We start from the raw sequence: 18,733 nt of genomic DNA on the forward strand, positions 1-18,733 counted from the left end.
AGCCCTGGACGAACCTGTGGAACATTTGACAATGAAATTGTCATGATGAATCATGTCTATAAAGAACGCTTTCCCAAGGTATAGTGAAACTTGGAAGCCATCTTGATTTGCCTTCTTTCTATACCTCTTTTAATCAGTCTTCACTTTTGATTCTTTCGACACAGTGTTTAATGAATGTCTACCATCTTGTTCGCTTTTCAGGCAACGGCGCAGATGGAAGGCCGACTTGTGGACATTATCGAAGAGTGTTCGCCTGGAACTACTCTTCCTCTGGCTGATGGTGTCCTTGGGTTCATCCAGCACCAGCTGGTGGAACTGGTCCGAGACTGCCTGGACAAGTCCCAGAAAGGCTTGGTCACTTCTCGGTACTTTGTGGAGCTGCAGGAGAAGCTGGAGAAGCTTCTGCATGAGGTAAGGGTTCCTGCAATGTAAGCATTAGAAACAGGCATGGATCTGTGCTCTTTTAGTTTATTATCATTAAAATGTTCCTTCTAGAACAGCCAGTGAATTTATGATGCCAGCCCACACTGCTCTGTCGGACATTGAGTACTTTTATGGCGCATCCCTAAGAACATTGAATTGGAACTGGTTGGTTGAGCTGTCATTTTCTGTTATGACATAATAAACTACATGATTTAAATTCTATGATGAATCATTGAATAATCTTTCCAGCAGCCTTTTAGTTCAATACATGCTCTAGAAGGGACAGATAAACAATTTTCTCTTCAGAGGGATCTGTTCCTCTGACTCTTATGTATGAAAAGAGAAATAAATGAACCTTATATACAGTGAAACCTTAACCCCCCTAAAAATGGTGCAATTTAGAGTCAAACAAGAATTTATAGAAAGAAATGCCTCAAAAGTTAAGTCAAGTTTATTTATATAGACCTTAACCACAAGTCTCAAAGAGCTTCGCAGGCCCACAGTTCACAAAAATCAACAGAAATCCATTGGGGGTGGGTTGGGGAGAAGGAAGAAACCTGAAGAAGGAAACATAGATGGAGCAATCCACCTTCCAGGATAACCAGGCTGCAATGGATGCTGAGTAGGCAACATTTATCACATATGATTCTGTACAATGATAGTTTAAACAGCATGAGCATTCATTTAATGAAATGAAGCACCGCAGGTGGATGCCTGTCCTGGTCGGTCAATACAGCATCTTTACAGCAACAGCCTCACTTACCTCATCGAGTGGAGGAGAGAGGAGAAGCGGCAATATAACAGCCCAAAATTCAGATCTGGGTCAGCTTCAACAAAGGCAAAGTAAACTTGGAGTATAAGTCATCATCATGTGGGACATAACTCAAGACATCAACTCAGTAAGCATCGAAAGCAGCAGTGGCCCAAACATCCCATCGCAAAAAAAGTCACTGTTAGCTTGGTTCACACAGTAGGACACTCAGGTTTTCTCCTATCAGTTTAAGGTTTGGCTTCATTCATTTGTGGCCATTTGAAGTAACTCTTTCACGCGTCTGTAACAAGACATTATATGATTTTACTATAAAACATTCCTGCAGATATGTTAATAAAAATGTTGACACGTCAGTTTCTCTGAGTTATACCTTAACACATTCGCTTTATCAGTTTGCTGTTATTTTTGTCCATATTAGCATGGAGCAAGGCAAAAAGATTCTCCAGGTTTGAAGCGTTAAAATGAGGTAGAGACACCGCATTGTGTTGATTAGTGGACAAAGAATCACTTTGAACTAACAGCACAAATAAATGGGGAGAGCAGCAAACATCGCAAAATGATTGAAGTCCTCCATTGTTGCCTTTTTGTTTTCAGAGTTGTGGGTTTGCTATTAAAATCACACAATTTTCAATGTTTTAAATCAGGCAAACGTGGATTTAAAAACACAATTATGGAGACATTCTGCTTTAATGAAAGTGCATTTACAAGCCTTTTCTATTTGTAATAACCCTGACAAGTCGAAGCATATTTACTGATCGATGCAAAACATTTAAGTACCAGCCACAATCAGTTGAACAGATAATGTAAGAAGGTAATTTGTGGTTTCCCCGTCAGGCATATGAGCGTTCAGAGAGTGAGGAAGTGATGACCATTACAAAACTGGTGAAGAAGATCCTCATCATCATCTCTAGACCTGCCAGGCTCCTGGAATGTCTGGTAATGCTGGTTCAGCTCATAAGGCTTGAACTAAATACTTGAAATACAGGTGTCACAACACAGTGCGTTGATATGTTCAAGTAATAATAAAAATGATGTTAAAGTATTGTGATGTTTTGTTCTTGGAGGTTGGCAGTTCTGTAGCTACAGTGTCAAGTTGATAATTGTTCAAATGAGCTGTGGTATGTCATGTTGTTTGCAGGACCTTTCACCGCTGCTTTTTCCTGTAGTGATTTATTTTACATCTTTACTTAAAAATAAAAAGTTACCGAGTAACTGTGTCAAACAGATAACAGCCAAAATGCAGTGTTGTCTTCTCCAGGAGTTTGATCCCGAGGAGTTCTTCCAGCGTTTGGAGACTGTTGAAGGTCAAGCCAAGGTCAGCCAGGGGATCAAGACTGATATTCCCAGATACATTGTCAGCCAGCTTGGCCTCACCAGGGATCCTCTTGAAGGTGCCACACAGATTATTATATTTTCAGATAAACTGAGATGAAGAGGAGACAATGTGTAATTTTTGCTTGTTTTTGCCATCTTGTCTTAACTTGCATAGAGCGAGAGAGACTGGGTTGTTATATACATTAGTTCCTTGGGTGGTGTCTCACTGGGGACCCGGTTTGCACGTTAATTACATGCTACCCTGACCTACATATGTTTTAGAATTTTCTGACATTTTATGACATGGAAAAAGGACATAAAATTATAGTCCCACCTTTGTTAAATATTGCTTTTATTTCCCTGGCTGTTATTTCATGTCTTGCTCAGTGCCACTGTGACCCTTCAACATGACAACCTCCAGAGATTAGCGTTTTTGAACTAAATATAGATTTATATGTTCTTCACTTGCAAATCTGTTGATTTATTTAACTAATCCAAATGTTTTTGTTTTGTCCTGAACAAATCTAAGTGTTATCTGGTCGTAATTTTGTGGTTACAGAAATGGTCCAACTGGAACAAACAAGCCCAAGTCACAGATCCGCCAGTAGGGAGTCTGATGAGTCTGGCGAGGCAACACCAACACAGGTAGAAACTAAAACCTAATGCGAACATATAAATAACACAGCTCAGGAGAACAACAACATCCAGTCATACAGAGCAAAAACATCTCACATAATCACAATGCTTTTGCTTATCAGAAGTAACACAGATTCTGTTTCCTGTTATTTATCTGTTCTGTGTCAACTGATTCAGAGCCGTGCAGTTTGCACTCCCCCGCGTAGGAAACCACTGGAGAGTGACTTTGAAACGATCAAGTTAATTAGCAATGGCGCCTATGGGTGAGAAAGACTAAGTACTTCATTTGCATTTACTAGCCTGGCTGTCTTTTGTGAACATAACCAGAATAAACAGATTGGAAGATGCTGGCTAGATAAAATGAGAAATCTTCAGCTTTTTGTTCTTGTAAAATCTTAGTTGGTTTTCCTCCATTCCCTTTTATGAATAAATTTTTTCTTTCTGTCTTTCTCCCCCCACCCTGTTTCTACTCTATGCCTCCCCATACGCCCCTTGTCCCCTTGCAGAGCTGTATTTCTAGTCCGTCACAGGGAAACCCGACAACGCTTTGCCATGAAAAAGATCAACCGGCAGAACCTGATTTTGAGAAACCAGATTCAGCAGGTGTTTGTGGAACGAGACATCCTTACCTTTGCTGAAAACCCATTTGTGGTTTCCATGTTTTGCTCTTTTGAAACACGGCGGCACCTCTGCATGGTCATGGAGTATGTAGAAGGTAAAGTCCATACGCAGCATCAGTTTTACTGTATGCTATTGAACTAATTTTCCTCCAGTCTCATATCCATCACACTGACTTTGAAACGTCTCTCTGTCCCCTTGTTATTTGAAGGTGGGGATTGTGCCAATCTATTGAAGAACATTGGTCCTTTGCCTGTGGACATGGCACGCATGTATTTTGCAGAGACTGTCCTGGCTTTAGAATATCTTCACAACTATGGCATTGTACACAGAGACCTCAAACCTGACAAGTGAGCCCCCAAACTGCTGCCTGTCCCAACAGCTACTAATTAACTCATTCATTTCCAGCCTTCCCAGTTAACATGGATATTTGACTTCTAAAGCCATCAATGGCAGTGAATGTTGAAGAAAGCTTTTTGTATGTATTACGTACGTATTGTATGTAATATATTTTTTCTCTTCCTTTCTAGTTTGTTAATCACCTCCATGGGCCACATAAAGCTTACAGACTTTGGACTGTCAAAGATTGGCCTTATGAACATGACAACCAATTTGTATGAAGGTCACATTGAGAAGGATACGAGAGAGTTCATTGACAAGCAGGTCTGTCGTCTCTCTCGATAATGGTATTGATTGGTATTAATTAAATCAGCTAACACGATTGCCTTACCTTTTCACTCCTCCACAGGTGTGTGGTACCCCAGAGTACATTGCTCCAGAGGTGATCCTGCGGCAGGGCTATGGGAAACCTGTGGACTGGTGGGCTATGGGCATTATCCTGTATGAGTTCCTTGTGGGCTGCGTGCCTTTCTTTGGAGATACACCCGAACAGCTCTTTGGTCAGGTGGTCAATGGTAAGTAAATTCTTTACTTGAATTAGTTGTGTCATCACTGGCAACTTTTGAGTCACGAATGTTTTATTAGTCAGTCATCCCAATCTAACTGCAGTCTTTACTTGATTATAATCCGTTCAGTGAATCACTGTTGTTTCCTTGTGTGTCCAGATGACATCATTTGGCCTGAGGGGGAAGATGCTCTGCCAGCTGACGCCCAAGACCTTATCACCAGACTGCTTCGTCAGAGTCCGCTTGAGCGCCTGGGAACTGGTAGGTGGCAGTGAACTTGAGGGATGAAATAAGCAATTTTTGTCATCATTTAAGGTAAAGCATCTTAGAATGAACCCTACACGGTCAGTTAGATTTATATTTATGCTACTCAGGTGGAACTACTGAGGTGAAGGTGCACATGTTCTTCCTGGGACTAGACTGGAATGGCCTCCTGAGGCAAAAAGCGGAGTTCATACCACAATTGGAGACTGATGAGGACACCAGTTATTTTGACTGTAGGTGGATTTTATAGATACAAACCAAGTGTAAATATTTGCATATCAATACTTTTACTTAAGATTTCAGATCAGATACCAAATTTCTTGAGGGTTCAAAGTATAACTATTAGGGTTTACACGATCAGGATTCTTGGGGCCGATAACCGATCAGCAATTTTAATAAAACGATAACCGATCCGATCACAAGATGGAGCAATGTGTCTGTTTACATGACGTGTTCATTTGTTGTTTATCCTTGTGTACTGTATACTTGAGTATCTTCAAACGTATTCTGTAGCATTTTAGACAAATGTTAAAACATCAATGACCTCTAGGGGGCATTCAAGGGTTGGCCACTTACATAAATTTAGGTCAAATCAACATTCCATCAACATAACAGAAATAATGGGTGCAAACTTACTGTAATTAAATTACTTTATTGCAGTTAAATTACGTTAATAAATACTGTTAATTACATGCTTACGCTAATTTTCTCACTGTCCCGGGTGTTGTCCAGAATTTGCGTCCGTTTGTTTGTTTTTTTTTTTTTTGTTTTTTTTTTTTTCTTTCTTCACGCTGCGGTGCTTGAACGCGGCATGCTCCTCCTTGTGTACATTCTTCAGGTGCCCGATCAAATTTGTTGTGTTGAAGCATTTGGATGACGTTCCCCCACGAATTACTTCAGTTGTGCACAGACTGCAAATAACCACCACAAAATAGTCCCACACCAACGACGCGTTTTTTTCACCGACAAGATTTAAAAAAATTTATTGGCCGTCAGATAGTTACAGTACTACGCCACAAGACACCGAACAAGGCTGAAAATGAACTAGCCTTTGGATTCATACGCGACAGCGCCGCGGAGTAAATGTCTTTTGCAGAGCCGGTCGATGACGTCATTGATCGGATGGGTGAATTATGACATGAAAGCCGATCGGCCAATCATCATAAAATGCTAATTATCGGCCGATGCCGATCAGATCGGTGTAAAGTCTACTATCAGTCTACTATCAATAAGAATATCAAATCCAAAATTGCTGCAGACAGCAGGGCATTTTGTTAGAGAAAAGAGTTTGTTTTTGCATAGTTTGGTTTTTAATTTCTGGGCTACAAAACAATAGGAAGTCTGTTTCTTCAGATTATATTATTTTTTCGAAATCAATTATGACTAATTGATTGGCTGGCATCCAGTCCAGGCTGTGCCCTGCCTCTTGCACAAAGTCAGCTGAGATAGGCTCAAGCACACCTGCAGTCCTGTTGAGGAAAAACCGTATAGAAAATGGATGGATGGATTTTTAACTAAGGGCGTTAGGAAATAACCTCTGAGCATGCTCTGCTACACTCCGCACTGTTTTGAAACTCAGAGCGCTGTTGGAATGTACACTCTCTGAGTAGCGTTGGGACGTCAGATTAAATTTCCGAACACAGCTTAAGTGTTCCAATAAATATAAATTTTTTGCTCTCAAATTTTCTTCGTTTTTTTTTTTTTTTTTTACCCCGCATCATCTTTCAAACCATGGGTCAGAAATGGAGATATGAACCGAATCTTGACTTCGGTGTATCGCTAGTAGCTTTTATTTAAGCAGTTTGTTTATAACCTGATGACCGATGCTTTGTCGCTTACAGCCCGATCTGAGCGCTACGCTCACCTAGGTTCTGACGACGATGATGAAACTAACGACGATGAATCCTCTCTTGAACTGCGACAGTTCTCCTCTGTGGCCCATCGCTTCAGCAAGGTATGTTTTCTTGTACACAGTGTTATTTAAGACTAAATGTCTCTTTGTGATTAAAATAAACTCACTATTTCTCCCAATATTTAAGGTGTACAGCAGCTCAGAGCACCTGTCCACCTCTACACCATCCAACCAGAGCTTGTCGTCTTCAGAGCGGAGCCATAGCGAAGAGAAGGAGGACCGATGGGAGGGGAGAGGTGCCGTTTCCCCTGGTGACGGACACAAGCACCTGGCTAGCGGAGACAGACCCGATGGACTCAGGGGGAGGTGAGAGTGTTCAAAAAGATGAAATCGACGAGGAATAATTTAAAACTCTCCCTCTTGACCTGTTCAATATGTATAAGAATAAACTTGATATGCTGTAACGCATGACTCCATTGTGATGGACAAGTCAATAGCACAGTGGCAAGTCAGGATTCCACCCTCACATCCAAATACAGCCACCTCCAGCTGCAAAAAATCAGGATGGCGACAACTGAAATGCCAAATTTTAGACTTTAAAAAGGAGTCCACATACCAGTGGGTGATGTCCCAGTGATTATGTCTTTTTTTTTATATTTAACGTGGTCAGTGAGCACAAACTATTCAGAGTTCAGGAATAACTGACTCCACTTTCCCTAAAGGTTTTGGCTTTTTAGAACATTAAATGATGATTCATGACCACAGGGCAATGTCGACCGTTACCAAACACGACCAAGACTGGATGAAACTACAGGCATATACATGGTCATGTGGAAATAAATTACAAACTGCAATATGTTTTTTTGCAGTTTCCACCAAAGGTTGTTGTTTTTGTTAGCCTTAGTTACTTAGCATTTTCACCATTCCTCCAATACACCAGTGAACCAGATTATGTCTTAACCCAGGTTAAAATGAATTTTGGGTGTATTCCTTTCACAGTTTGCGCCCTCGTGCTTCGTCCAGTTCCTCCCAGTCTGAGCACAGTGCAAGCCCGCTAGTATTAAACAGTACTCAGAGCCTTGACATGATGCCTCGCTTTGCCATCTCTGCCGAGGAAGACGGTAAGCCTGGAAACCATTCACGTGTACTGTTATTTAGAACTCCTGAAGGACCGGAGTCCTAACTCTCCTTTATGTTTTTTAGATGGCCTGGTCACCAATCTGCGGCGCATTCGTCTGCGCAGCAATAGCACAGGCACCAGACCGTCATTCCGCAGAGGTGCGTCTAGACGCATCGCCCACCAACTGGAGACCCCGGAAAAACCCAGGGCTCCAGCTGGAAAAGTCCCCAAGTCTGCCTCAGTCTCTGGACTTTCCCTTGTCATTACACCAGGTGCACAAATAACAATTACCGCTCCACAATTTGAAGAATGTTTTATACATAAAACACACAACCCTAATGAACTAATGTAATGAAACACAATGTATAGTACTGTAGTTCTATATTTGCTTTTATGGTTAATGTTTACAGTGCCCTCTATAGACCGTTGTTTGGCAATTTATATGATTACTAGAATGGCAAGAGTCAACAAGACTAAATGCATATGTCCTATATGTGGCTGTAATGCGCACTTTATGGATCTAAATTTAATCCCTGATCCATCCAGAGGATTGTTTCCTACTCTTTATTGAGCCAAGACACATATTTTACATTAGAAAAATCTCTTAGTACACCACAAAACAGAAATATAACAAGAAATTACAGTATATATACTTAAATAATGATGGATACACAGGTCAATTCTACCTTTTGCCATCGAGTGGTAATTGTTTTGTCTGCCACTATACTTGGGTGGCATCGCTAGACAAGATATATATATATATATATATATATATATATATATATATATATATATATATATCTTGTCTAGACCAATGAAGTCAAATTTGAAAATTTTGGCGCAGGTTGGGAATCAACCAAATCAAATGATATAGAGGTACACTAAATTTGTGTGTTTTGTATGTCAAAACATGGCTCAGAATAAGGGTATGCATTGTTGCTTCAGCTTTTTGTCTTTAAGAATAATTCGGTAGGTATATAATGAGAATTACTTTTGTTTTTGCCATTCAAGATGTAACCACAATAGCCCAAGTGCATTTATCTATCAGGTCTCCTGTGAGGAGCAGAATGCTCATGACCTTTTCGATCACACTTCCCATCCAGATGACTCAGCGGGTCCTCCTTCCAGCCCTAAGTCGTCTTTATCTCTGTCATCCAACCCGTCGTCCAGAGACTCATCCCCCAGTCGGGATCTTTCCATCAACATCAGCTGTCTCAGGCCTCCAGTGGTGATCCACAGCTCTGGGAAGAGGTTTGGCTTCGCTTTGCGAGCAATCAGAGTCTACATGGGAGACAGCGATGTCTACACAGTTCACCACATGGTCTGGGTATGTGTCTTTCTCACAGACACTGCGGTCAAAATTACACATAGACTTGAGAAACAATAATTATACTGGTGTCAAGTTCGTGTCAACTTTTTTTTTTTTGTGTGAATTACATAAGCGTTATCAACATTGTTTTATCAGAATCAGAATCATCTTTATTTGTTAAGTATGTCCAAAAACACACAAGGAATTTTTCTCTCCGGTAATTAAAGCTGCTCTAGTACGACAACAGACAGTCAATTGGTAGAAAAACATTTTGAGACATAAAGACATGGAGAAAAACAGTCACTGAGCAATAAACGATTGCTAGTTATCTGGTAATGCCAGTAAAATTTTTAATGACTAATATAGCAATAGTCCGGTGCAATGACCATTGTGCAAAGGGCGCCGAGACTTCAAGGAGTGTATGCAGTTTAAAGTGACTAGTAGCACGATAATCTGGGACAATGTTGATTGTGCAAATTATTATTATTAAATTATACAGTATTATTATGGCAGCATAGCTGAAATCGCTGTTTCCCTGCTAGTTTTGATATGAGCTTTTCTATGTGTGTACAGTGTGTGGAGGAGGGCAGCACAGCACACGAGGCAGGTTTGAGAGCCGGTGATCTCATCACACACGTCAACGGGGAATCTGTACAGGGTCTTGTCCACACTGAGGTGGTAGAGCTTCTGCTTAAGGTATGGGATATAACTCAAATTCAACATTATTGGCTGTTTTGTTCTGCTTAGCTCCATATCAGCTTTGTAATATGCAACATAATTAAAAGGTATGTCTTCAACAGAGTGGCAACAAGGTGACCCTGCAAACCACTGCTTTGGAAAACACTTCTATCAAAGTGGGCCCCGCCAGAAAGACGAGCTACAAGGCTAAGATGGCCAGACGCAGCAAAAGAAGCAAAAGGAGAGATGGGCAGGACAGGTACAGGGTCATTTTAATTGTAAATTGGCTTCACAATCTAGTAGTTGTCTTCAGTTTGAGTTTGGCTCTATGATTGATAATTATTGATGGTGAAAATAAAAGCAACAATGCTATTGACATTTACTGCTTTGCTTTGCAGCCGCCGGCGTAACATTTTGAAGAAGCTGTCCAAACATACGCCCCCTCCACCTATGCAGAGCAGTCGCAGCTTCTCTTCCGGATTCCACCAGTCATCCAGCGACAGCCTCTCTGGCTCTCCCACCCAGTCTCTCTCCCCCGGTCCGTCCACTCCCTGCCGCTCCCCTGGTCCTGAACACTCTGGAGGTGAGACAAATTGTTTTATCAAAATGTAATTTCAAGAAATGTTACCTATTTTTATTTTTTTTAAGTGAGTAATGCTCATTTTTCATTTTGTCAGAGGTAAAAATGTAGCATGTTTATTATTGTGGTTGGAGTATTGTGCCGTGCTTGGCAACCTTTACTGAGCCAAAGCACATACGTTACTTATATTAAAGATTTACATTAGAAAAATCTCATGGCTTACTATTCAAAAAAATTTTACAAAAAGAATATATATAGAAATTAGGATGATCTTGTCTCAATATACTCACAAATTGACTCAGTGTGAAATCTGGGCCTGTTAAACACCAATCTATTACAGTAAACCTCCGTTTATGGCAGGGAATATGTTACAGACCCACATGAGAATCCAAAGAGGCTCAATATGTGAAATGCCATAAACAGGCCAATGAAAATCAGCATAGATGTTATGATAATCATAAACCTTCAAACAACTGCTAACATGGAGCAGCAACACATACAGACAGCCAGTGTTGCCAGTTACCTTAAAAAAGTAACTTAGTTACTTTACTGATTACTTGAGCTTAAAAGTAACAAATATAGAAAAAAGTAACTTTTTAGTTACTTTCAACAGCTGCCAAGTGGCAATAATATCACTTATCCACAGTACAAAAAAAGCATTAGCTTAACTGTACCCATTACTTGGTAATGTACGCCACACAAGTTACAGAATCATGTCATCAACATAAATATTAGTGGAGTTGAAGCCACATTAAATCAGCAACTTAGTGCAGACTTGACATGCCAACACAATACAGTAAGTTCCTAAACGTAAACAAGCACCCCATTCTCAGTACACTGCAGATTGTGGTCCATGAAAGCACCAGTGTCTGTGTGCGCGCGTGTCTTTGTGCGTGCGTGTACGTCACGTGAAAGTGAATGACACACAGACACACACCATTTCTCCCACCACAGTAATTTTGATGCGAAGAGCGAGAAAACGTTTTTTTCTTACTCCGTGACGTCAGCCGTGCAGCGCGTTAAACCAGCTCACAGTCCGGTCTCCAGACAAAGTTGAGAGTTCTCGCTTTTCATTGCAAATATTATTTAAGCTAAGTATTGTAAGTCCTTTACCCTCCATAACCGATTGTTGATCACACACTCGGTATGAATAATTAACCCATAATGCATTGTGCGTTTAACACGCCAGTAAAACTGTATTCTTAATGTGTAAATAAAAATGTAACAACAATCAAATATACTTTTTACTAAGGAAAATAAAAAATAGTGTGGCAACAGTGAAATCTTGCATTTCTTTGCACTTTTATGGTACTGCACAGTCACTGTGCATTGTGTAATAAACAATTACTTCCCAATCACTTTCTCTACTCGTTGGAAAAAAGGGCGGTTTCGGTTAAATGCTTCTGTACATTTGGACAGCTCTTTGATTGACTCACCAGCTACAAATTACTGTTTGGTGAGAGACCTTGATGATGCAAAGGTAACTATTGTTGGATTGAAGAAGTAATTACTAATTACTTTCCCGGGAAAAGTAACGTGTCACTTCGCTCGTTACTCAAAATTTTTGGTATCACTGCAGACAGCATAAAACAATACTCACAGGCATATATTCTCTCTGCTCCATGGAAACAATGGCTATTACTAGAGCTTAGTTTGGAACCTTTGCTGCCTCTTCTTCATGATCATAATTGCGCTGCATCTCTCCAGTAAGCCTTAGTGCTGCCCAGCATATGTGGCACAGCGTGATACTAAACTTAAGGCGCGCAACTCTGAAATCATACTAGCCTGTATAGGCTGTTAAAAAAAAAAAGTTTGCTAAAAATACTATATAGTGGGGGAACACTATATAGACAATTCTAAACATTTGTAAGGGGTTTTCAATTACTGGCAGTTTTTCCACAATCCACGGCAGGGCTTGGTCCATATCCAAAATTTAAAAGGTTACGCCTTCCTCTGTCCTTACTCTTCACACAGATTCAAGTTCATCACCCTGCTCCAGTTCCCCTAACTCACCAGTACCACAGGCTCGTCCCAGCTCCCTTCACGTCCTGGGCCGCTACACCAAGGCCGGTCGCTGCAAGTCCACCAGCAGTATCCCGCCTTCCCCACTGGCCTGCATCCCACCTCCCCAGCCTCTATCCCCTCAGTGCTCTCCCTCCTGCCTTCCCAGCCACCCAAAGTCATTGCAGGGTTTTCATGGTAAAACGCTGTCCCCTCCCACTATTGCTCGCCATTCCGTGCGCCCCCGCAGTGCTGAGCCGCCACGTTCGCCGCTCCTCAAGAGAGTCCAGTCGGCAGAGAAGCTGACTGGTGACAAAACAACAGGCGGGTATCATTGTGAGAGGAAAGCCTACAGCACCCGCCGCCATACCATGGAGGTGCCTCTGTCTGAAGGCGAAGACGCGGAGGAGGAGGGCGCCACTGGGTTTGTTTGCGTGGGCGAACATGGCCGCCAAGGGCTGTATGTCGGGAGCCAAAGAGGCCACCAAGACATTATTGGAGGAGGCAACGAGCACCACCGCTCCGCTGCCGCACCACAACACCGGGGCGGTAACCACCACTCCGCAGAGGTGGTGGTGATGAGGAAGTTGGCTTTGTCCGAGCGCCGGGACTCCTTCAAGAAGCAGGAGGCGGTGCAGGAAGTGAGTTTTGACGATTTGGACGAGAGGGAAGCCATGCTTCCCGGCACTCCGTCCAAGACGTTCAAGGCGTCCTGGGTCAACTCTGCTCAGTCAGACTCCAAACTGAAGGTGGGAGGAACAGCAACACAGGATAAGGCAACACAGCAGAAAGTCAAATCTAAAGATAAAGAACGGTTTTAGATTCAGCCCACCTCACAACAGGTCAAGATTAACAACCGGTTTCTCCTGGGAGTGTCTGACTTGCCACCATACACTACTCACAAAAAGTTAGTTTTTGGGCTTTCGAGTGAAGTTTCAGGATGATCCTAAAATGCACTGTAACCTTTAGAGGTGACTTCAATTTGACCTCTAAACGTTTGAATGTGTGTGTCCAATTGTACTATATATATATATATATATATATATATATAACACACACACACGTAACTCCCTATATATATATATATATATATATATATATATATATATAAAACACACACACACACACACGTAACTCCCTATTTTTAAGTACTTGTAATTTATTTCTGAACTATAATTCTTACAAGAAATGAACATGAGAAGAAAGTGTATTGGATGGAGTTTTATATAAAATTCGATATGGGCGCCAGCATTAGCCACCAGTTTCTCAAGCCACCTCGGAACCGCATTAACTGATTTCACTAGGAACTCTTGTGGGATGAAAGACATAACTTCTCGTATTCGCCCTTCAAGTTCTTCCAAAGTCGTTGGTTTGGTGGAATAGACTTCCTCTTTTAATCATGGAACATGCACAAAAAAAATTGAGAAAAATATTACAACATATGAATAAATTCTAAGTATTTTAAAATAGGGAGTTACTTTTCAGTCACCCTGTATATACACGTGTGTGTGTGTGTGTATATATCCAGCCATCTATTTTCTGAGCCGCTTCTCCTCACTAGGGTCGCGGGCGTGCTGGAGCCTATCCCAGCTATCTTTGGGCGAGAGGTGGGGTACACCCTGAACCGGTGGTCAGCCAATCGCAGGGCACATAGAAACAAACAACCATTCGCACTGACATTCACACCTACGGCAATTTAGAGTCCTCAATCAACCTACCACGCATGTTTTTGGGATGAGGGAGGGAAAAAAAAAACCCACGCAGGCACGGGGAGAACATACCAACTCCACACAGGCGGGGCTGGGATTTTAACCCCGGTCCCCAGAACTGTGAGGCAGATGTGCTAACCAGTCGTCCGGCGTGCGTGTGCGTGTGTGTGTGTGTGTGTGTGTGTGTGTGTGTGTGTGTACACACACACACGTATGTATACTAATTTGAGAATATTTGAATGCACACTTTTTTTAATGCATTAAAATCAAAGACTGACTCAAGTGCAAAAAAATGTGATCGGAACATCCCTACTAATTTGAGGGTTGCTTACCAACTTTGACATCTGGCAAAGCAAATGGAGCACACCCTACCCCATAACATGTACATAAAATACTATTTTGTGGCCACAATCTTCTAAACTGTGGTCACGAAATAGGTGTAACGTGCGAAAAAAATACTCATTTGTGTGTTTAATATCATTCCCATGAACGACTTAGATGTCTAGATAAACGTTTCTAGAGGGGGTGCGCTTGATTTGTTTACTCAAATGTCCAGGAAGAATTTTGGTTTTGTGCGTATATTGTGGCAGCAAATGAGCATTTTGTGACCACAAATTAGCATTTTTGTGCATGTTATATCTGTATTGTGGCCACAATGTAAAATGTTTTACCAGTGTCATGTCAGCAACCTTATATGTGACACACTTAAGCTCATTGGCTACTTCCTTCTGAGAACATCCTTGCGAGTCTTCAGACAGGATGTTCTCAGAGGAAAGTGACCATTCAGATTAGACCGTCATCAGCAGGTTAAAACAGAGAAACTGGAAGTCACAGAACGGCATAGAAGTGGATGTTCTTGGGAGTGTTGTGAATTTTGCTATTCAGGGCTAAAACATTGAAAAAAAGTTTGACTTGTGCATTCAAAAGTTTAGAGCAGGTCAAATTAAGTTCACTTTTAAAGGTCGAAATCGCATTTTAGGTCCATCCTGAAATGTCAAATAATATCCCTGAACCTTTTGTGAGTACAGTTGTGTCTGTTCATCCTGAGACGACCACGTGTCGCCAGACAACTGTGATCAAGTCGCCGGATCATCACAAGCTTGAAAATGGATGTTTATCGGTACCATACGCATCCTTCAATACTGTTAACACAAATATGACTGCCTATCTATGTTTACTCCCTTGTTGCTTGATTTCTCTTTGTTTTGAAGACACCCTGTCGCCTTTGATGGAATAATTTTGTAAATGTATTTGTATTTTAAATGAAAATGCGTATTTATAACTTTCTATGCTCATCTTGGTTTTGGTTGCTGGGATGCTTTAGTGATTGTTTTGCAACTGTCAAAAAGTGTTCATACACAAAAGTGTGATTTTTCTTTTTTTCAGTTTTCAATATTTTTGGGATTTGTGTTGCATAAATCCCTGTCCCCGATGCAACTTTGAAGTCCATTTTGTGCTGCATCTCAAGAGGAAGGAAGTTTCTCACTATTGGATCTCATCACTACTTGATAAGAGGACCACACTTGAAAGCAAAACATTGGTGCCAAAGCAAGGTTAGCCATAAAAACCTGACATGAGTATAGAAAGCTGTTTGAGCATTTATTCTGTATCCTTGATATCCATCTTAAGGTCAATGTACTAGTACACTGTTTGTCCTCACTAGTAGGACAACTTTGGCATACTAGCAGGAGATCTTCCAGTGAAGCAAAACTGTGCACTAGTTGACGTGTGCTACTGGTACTTTTGTTGAAGTACTAAATATTAACTGGTAGATTTTTTTTCACTAGTAGCACATGAGGCACGGTGGTGACTGGTTGGAGCGTCACAGTTCTGAGGTTCGGGCTTCAAATCCCGGCCCCGCCTGTGTGGAGTTTGCATGTTCTCCCTGTGCCCGCGTGGTTTTTCTCCGGGCACTCCGGTGTCCTCCCACATCCCAAAAACATGCATTGTAGGTTGATTGATGACTCTAAATTACCCATAGGTGTGAATGTGTGTGCGAATGGTTGTTTGATTATGTGTGCCCTGCGATTGGCTGGCGACCAGTTCAGGGTGTACCCCGCCTCCTGCTCGATGATAGCTGGCATAGGCTCCAGCACTCCTGCGACCCTTGTGAGGATAAGCGGCTCAGAAAATGGATTGATGGATAGTAGCACATGCTCAAGCAGCAAGTTGTTTGAGCATTTATTCGATATCCTTGATATCAAGCTTAAAGTCCATGTTCTAGTACACACTTTGCCAGCACTAGTAAGACAATTCAGCACCCTTGTAGAAAGACTGGGGTGTGCTAGTAGAATTACTCTTACTAGTAAGCTTTTGTCCACTACTGCCTTCTTCTACTGTATGACATTTCTGCACACTAATTGGACAACAGCATGTTACTAGGGAGGCAACTCTACGAATAGGCCTTTTGGTGTTACTAGTAGGGTGCAGTAGGCTGCTCGTGCATGACAAATACCTACTAGTTGGGTATGGTTGTGTTACTAAGTTATTATTGCTTAGAAATAGGCCAAACGTGTCTTTCAAAAATCCTAGTAAGACTCATTCTACTGGTTTGCTGAATTGTCTTACTAATGAGGATAAAGAGCATACTCGTACAGGGACCGTAAGATGGACAACAAGGATATGGAATAAATGCTCAAACTGCTTTCCATACACAGTAGGTTCTATTGTACATAACACGTGTGTTAGCAGCACTTACACTTCTCCCAGCAATGGTTACATATCCTCATTGTGTGTTTATCGTTTCGCCCCATGCTCCTGTCTCTGTCCTCAACACACCTTAAACTATACCTGTCTTGTCTGTCTGCTTATAAACAAGTCATTTGGTGTGATTGCTTGGTGTGATACATTTCAGGGCCGTTTCTGCCTAGATTAGGGGCGGAGAAAAAAAATACTGTACAGTGAATCCCAAAAACTACAAGCAAATTTTCTTTGGTGTGTAATATGGATGAATGTTTACATTTTACTGCAAATGTGTGTAGGTTATTATTAATAACAATATAAAAAAAATCACATGGTTAAACCAGAAGTTGTAAATGAGGAAGTAAAGGATAGGAGTGTCTTTCCCCCCCTTTATTGCTCATTAGGAAGACGTCTTGTAGCAGTAGTACAACAGTGGACCTTAAAACATCTGCCGATGGTGTTTTTTGAAAGTGACCTTGTAAGGACCTTCGGCCTGCAAAGTGCGACTAAAGTGGCAGGTTCCTAATCTGTTTAGATCAAACTCAAAGGACTGTGCATGCTTTACATTCCACCATATTATTCCCACTTTTTTTTTTTTTTAAATTGCATTTTTGTAGTACTTAATTCTGCTCATGGAAGCTATTAAATGCAGAAGCAAATGTGTTTTATGGAATTTGAGAACATGCATAGTTGGTGTGTTTGATACTATTGCTGTGCTTTCAGGATTTTATCTTATTTTGTACCCGTGAATTCCCCTAATTGTATAGTCATATTTTTGTTTGTTTTAAAAAGAATAATTTTCCTTGTTTTAAATTGACATTTGTCGAATAATAAAATTAAGGACCACAGCAGAATCCACAGCACAAGTTACCATATCAACACATCCAAATGTAGCTTTATTTAAATTAAAAAAAAGTAATTGTGTGTGCATTACACTCCATATGAGGTTTTCAACTTTCATTTTCTCTGTTACTAAATTGTGTGTTTATGGTATAGTTCCCGCACCCAACCACCTTGTCTCCATGACAACTGGACCTTGTGAAGTTCCTGCTATGTGGGGATCTTGTTCAGACTGATGTGCTGATTTCTGGTTTTTTTATTTTTTATTTGATTATCATTATTGTCTTAACAATGCTTGAAATAAAATATTCACCAAAAAAGGAGTCCAAACCTTTGTGTTGAATATTTGTCAACAGTAACACAGACAAGTGCAGTTGGGTTGCTGTTAATATATTTGATAAATATGCATTTACACTTTACGATCAGTGTCACAGTAATGATTAGTAAGATGGAGGATTTTATTTATTTTGCTAATGTATTTCAGTGGCTCTGATTGGCAGGGAGAAGTGACATGATTCAGTTTGAGTAAAACATGAAAGAGCAATTTTGAGCATTTTAGGTTAATAAATATTCTTCCTTGCGACTATCAGCTGAACCCTATCCCAGCTAACACTGGGCGAGAGGCGGGGTACACTCAATCGCAGTTAGTGATGGAGTCAAAAACCGGTTCTAATTGGGAACCGGTTCCCAGTTATTCGATTCCTATAACAATTGTTTGTTTGACACCAGGTCTCGGCCGCTGGTGAGGCTGCCTCAAACCCCCTCGGGGGCTGTGACGACCCCTGGTGGGACTAGCCAAAAGTCATAGCAACATACTCATATGGTGACCGGCGAATAGAACACACAATAAATAATAATAAACCAATTTCACATCTCAAATAAATCTGACAACCCCGCATGAATACATTTGTCCCTCGCCATATCACCATTCACTTTTTGCGGGCTCAATGCATTGCACATTTTTCAATTGTACATATCTAAATTTATATCGTAGTTTTTAAATGTTTTTCCCCTTGTATTGCGGAATTTT

General features: G+C 41.1%; 1 protein-coding gene across 3 annotated transcripts in view; it reads left to right on the forward strand.

Annotated features, from left to right (window-relative positions):
- Positions 1-18,028, forward strand: part of mast3a (microtubule associated serine/threonine kinase 3a) — a 34,711-nt gene extending 16,683 nt beyond the window's left edge. For 2 of the 3 annotated variants that reach the window (XM_061693138.1, XM_061693139.1), the window contains 21 exons: positions 3-78; positions 202-411; positions 2,030-2,131; positions 2,454-2,586; positions 3,069-3,154; positions 3,323-3,408; positions 3,652-3,860; positions 3,975-4,113; positions 4,294-4,426; positions 4,512-4,677; positions 4,828-4,929; positions 5,043-5,165; positions 6,774-6,886; positions 6,972-7,150; positions 7,784-7,905; positions 7,988-8,176; positions 9,008-9,231; positions 9,787-9,909; positions 10,014-10,150; positions 10,290-10,474; positions 12,446-18,028. In XM_061693138.1, the coding sequence (XP_061549122.1) occupies positions 3-78; positions 202-411; positions 2,030-2,131; positions 2,454-2,586; positions 3,069-3,154; positions 3,323-3,408; positions 3,652-3,860; positions 3,975-4,113; positions 4,294-4,426; positions 4,512-4,677; positions 4,828-4,929; positions 5,043-5,165; positions 6,774-6,886; positions 6,972-7,150; positions 7,784-7,905; positions 7,988-8,176; positions 9,008-9,231; positions 9,787-9,909; positions 10,014-10,150; positions 10,290-10,474; positions 12,446-13,293 (3,685 nt within the window). In that variant the 3' untranslated portion in view covers positions 13,294-18,028. The remainder of the gene's footprint in view (positions 1-2; positions 79-201; positions 412-2,029; positions 2,132-2,453; positions 2,587-3,068; positions 3,155-3,322; positions 3,409-3,651; positions 3,861-3,974; positions 4,114-4,293; positions 4,427-4,511; positions 4,678-4,827; positions 4,930-5,042; positions 5,166-6,773; positions 6,887-6,971; positions 7,151-7,783; positions 7,906-7,987; positions 8,177-9,007; positions 9,232-9,786; positions 9,910-10,013; positions 10,151-10,289; positions 10,475-12,445) is intronic. The other variant, XM_061693140.1, reaches the window with a different exon arrangement.
- Positions 18,029-18,733: the final 705 nt, after the last annotated feature.

Source organism: Phycodurus eques, chromosome 13 (genome assembly GCF_024500275.1).
Source record: "Phycodurus eques isolate BA_2022a chromosome 13, UOR_Pequ_1.1, whole genome shotgun sequence".
Taxonomy (NCBI): domain Eukaryota; kingdom Metazoa; phylum Chordata; class Actinopteri; order Syngnathiformes; family Syngnathidae; genus Phycodurus; species Phycodurus eques.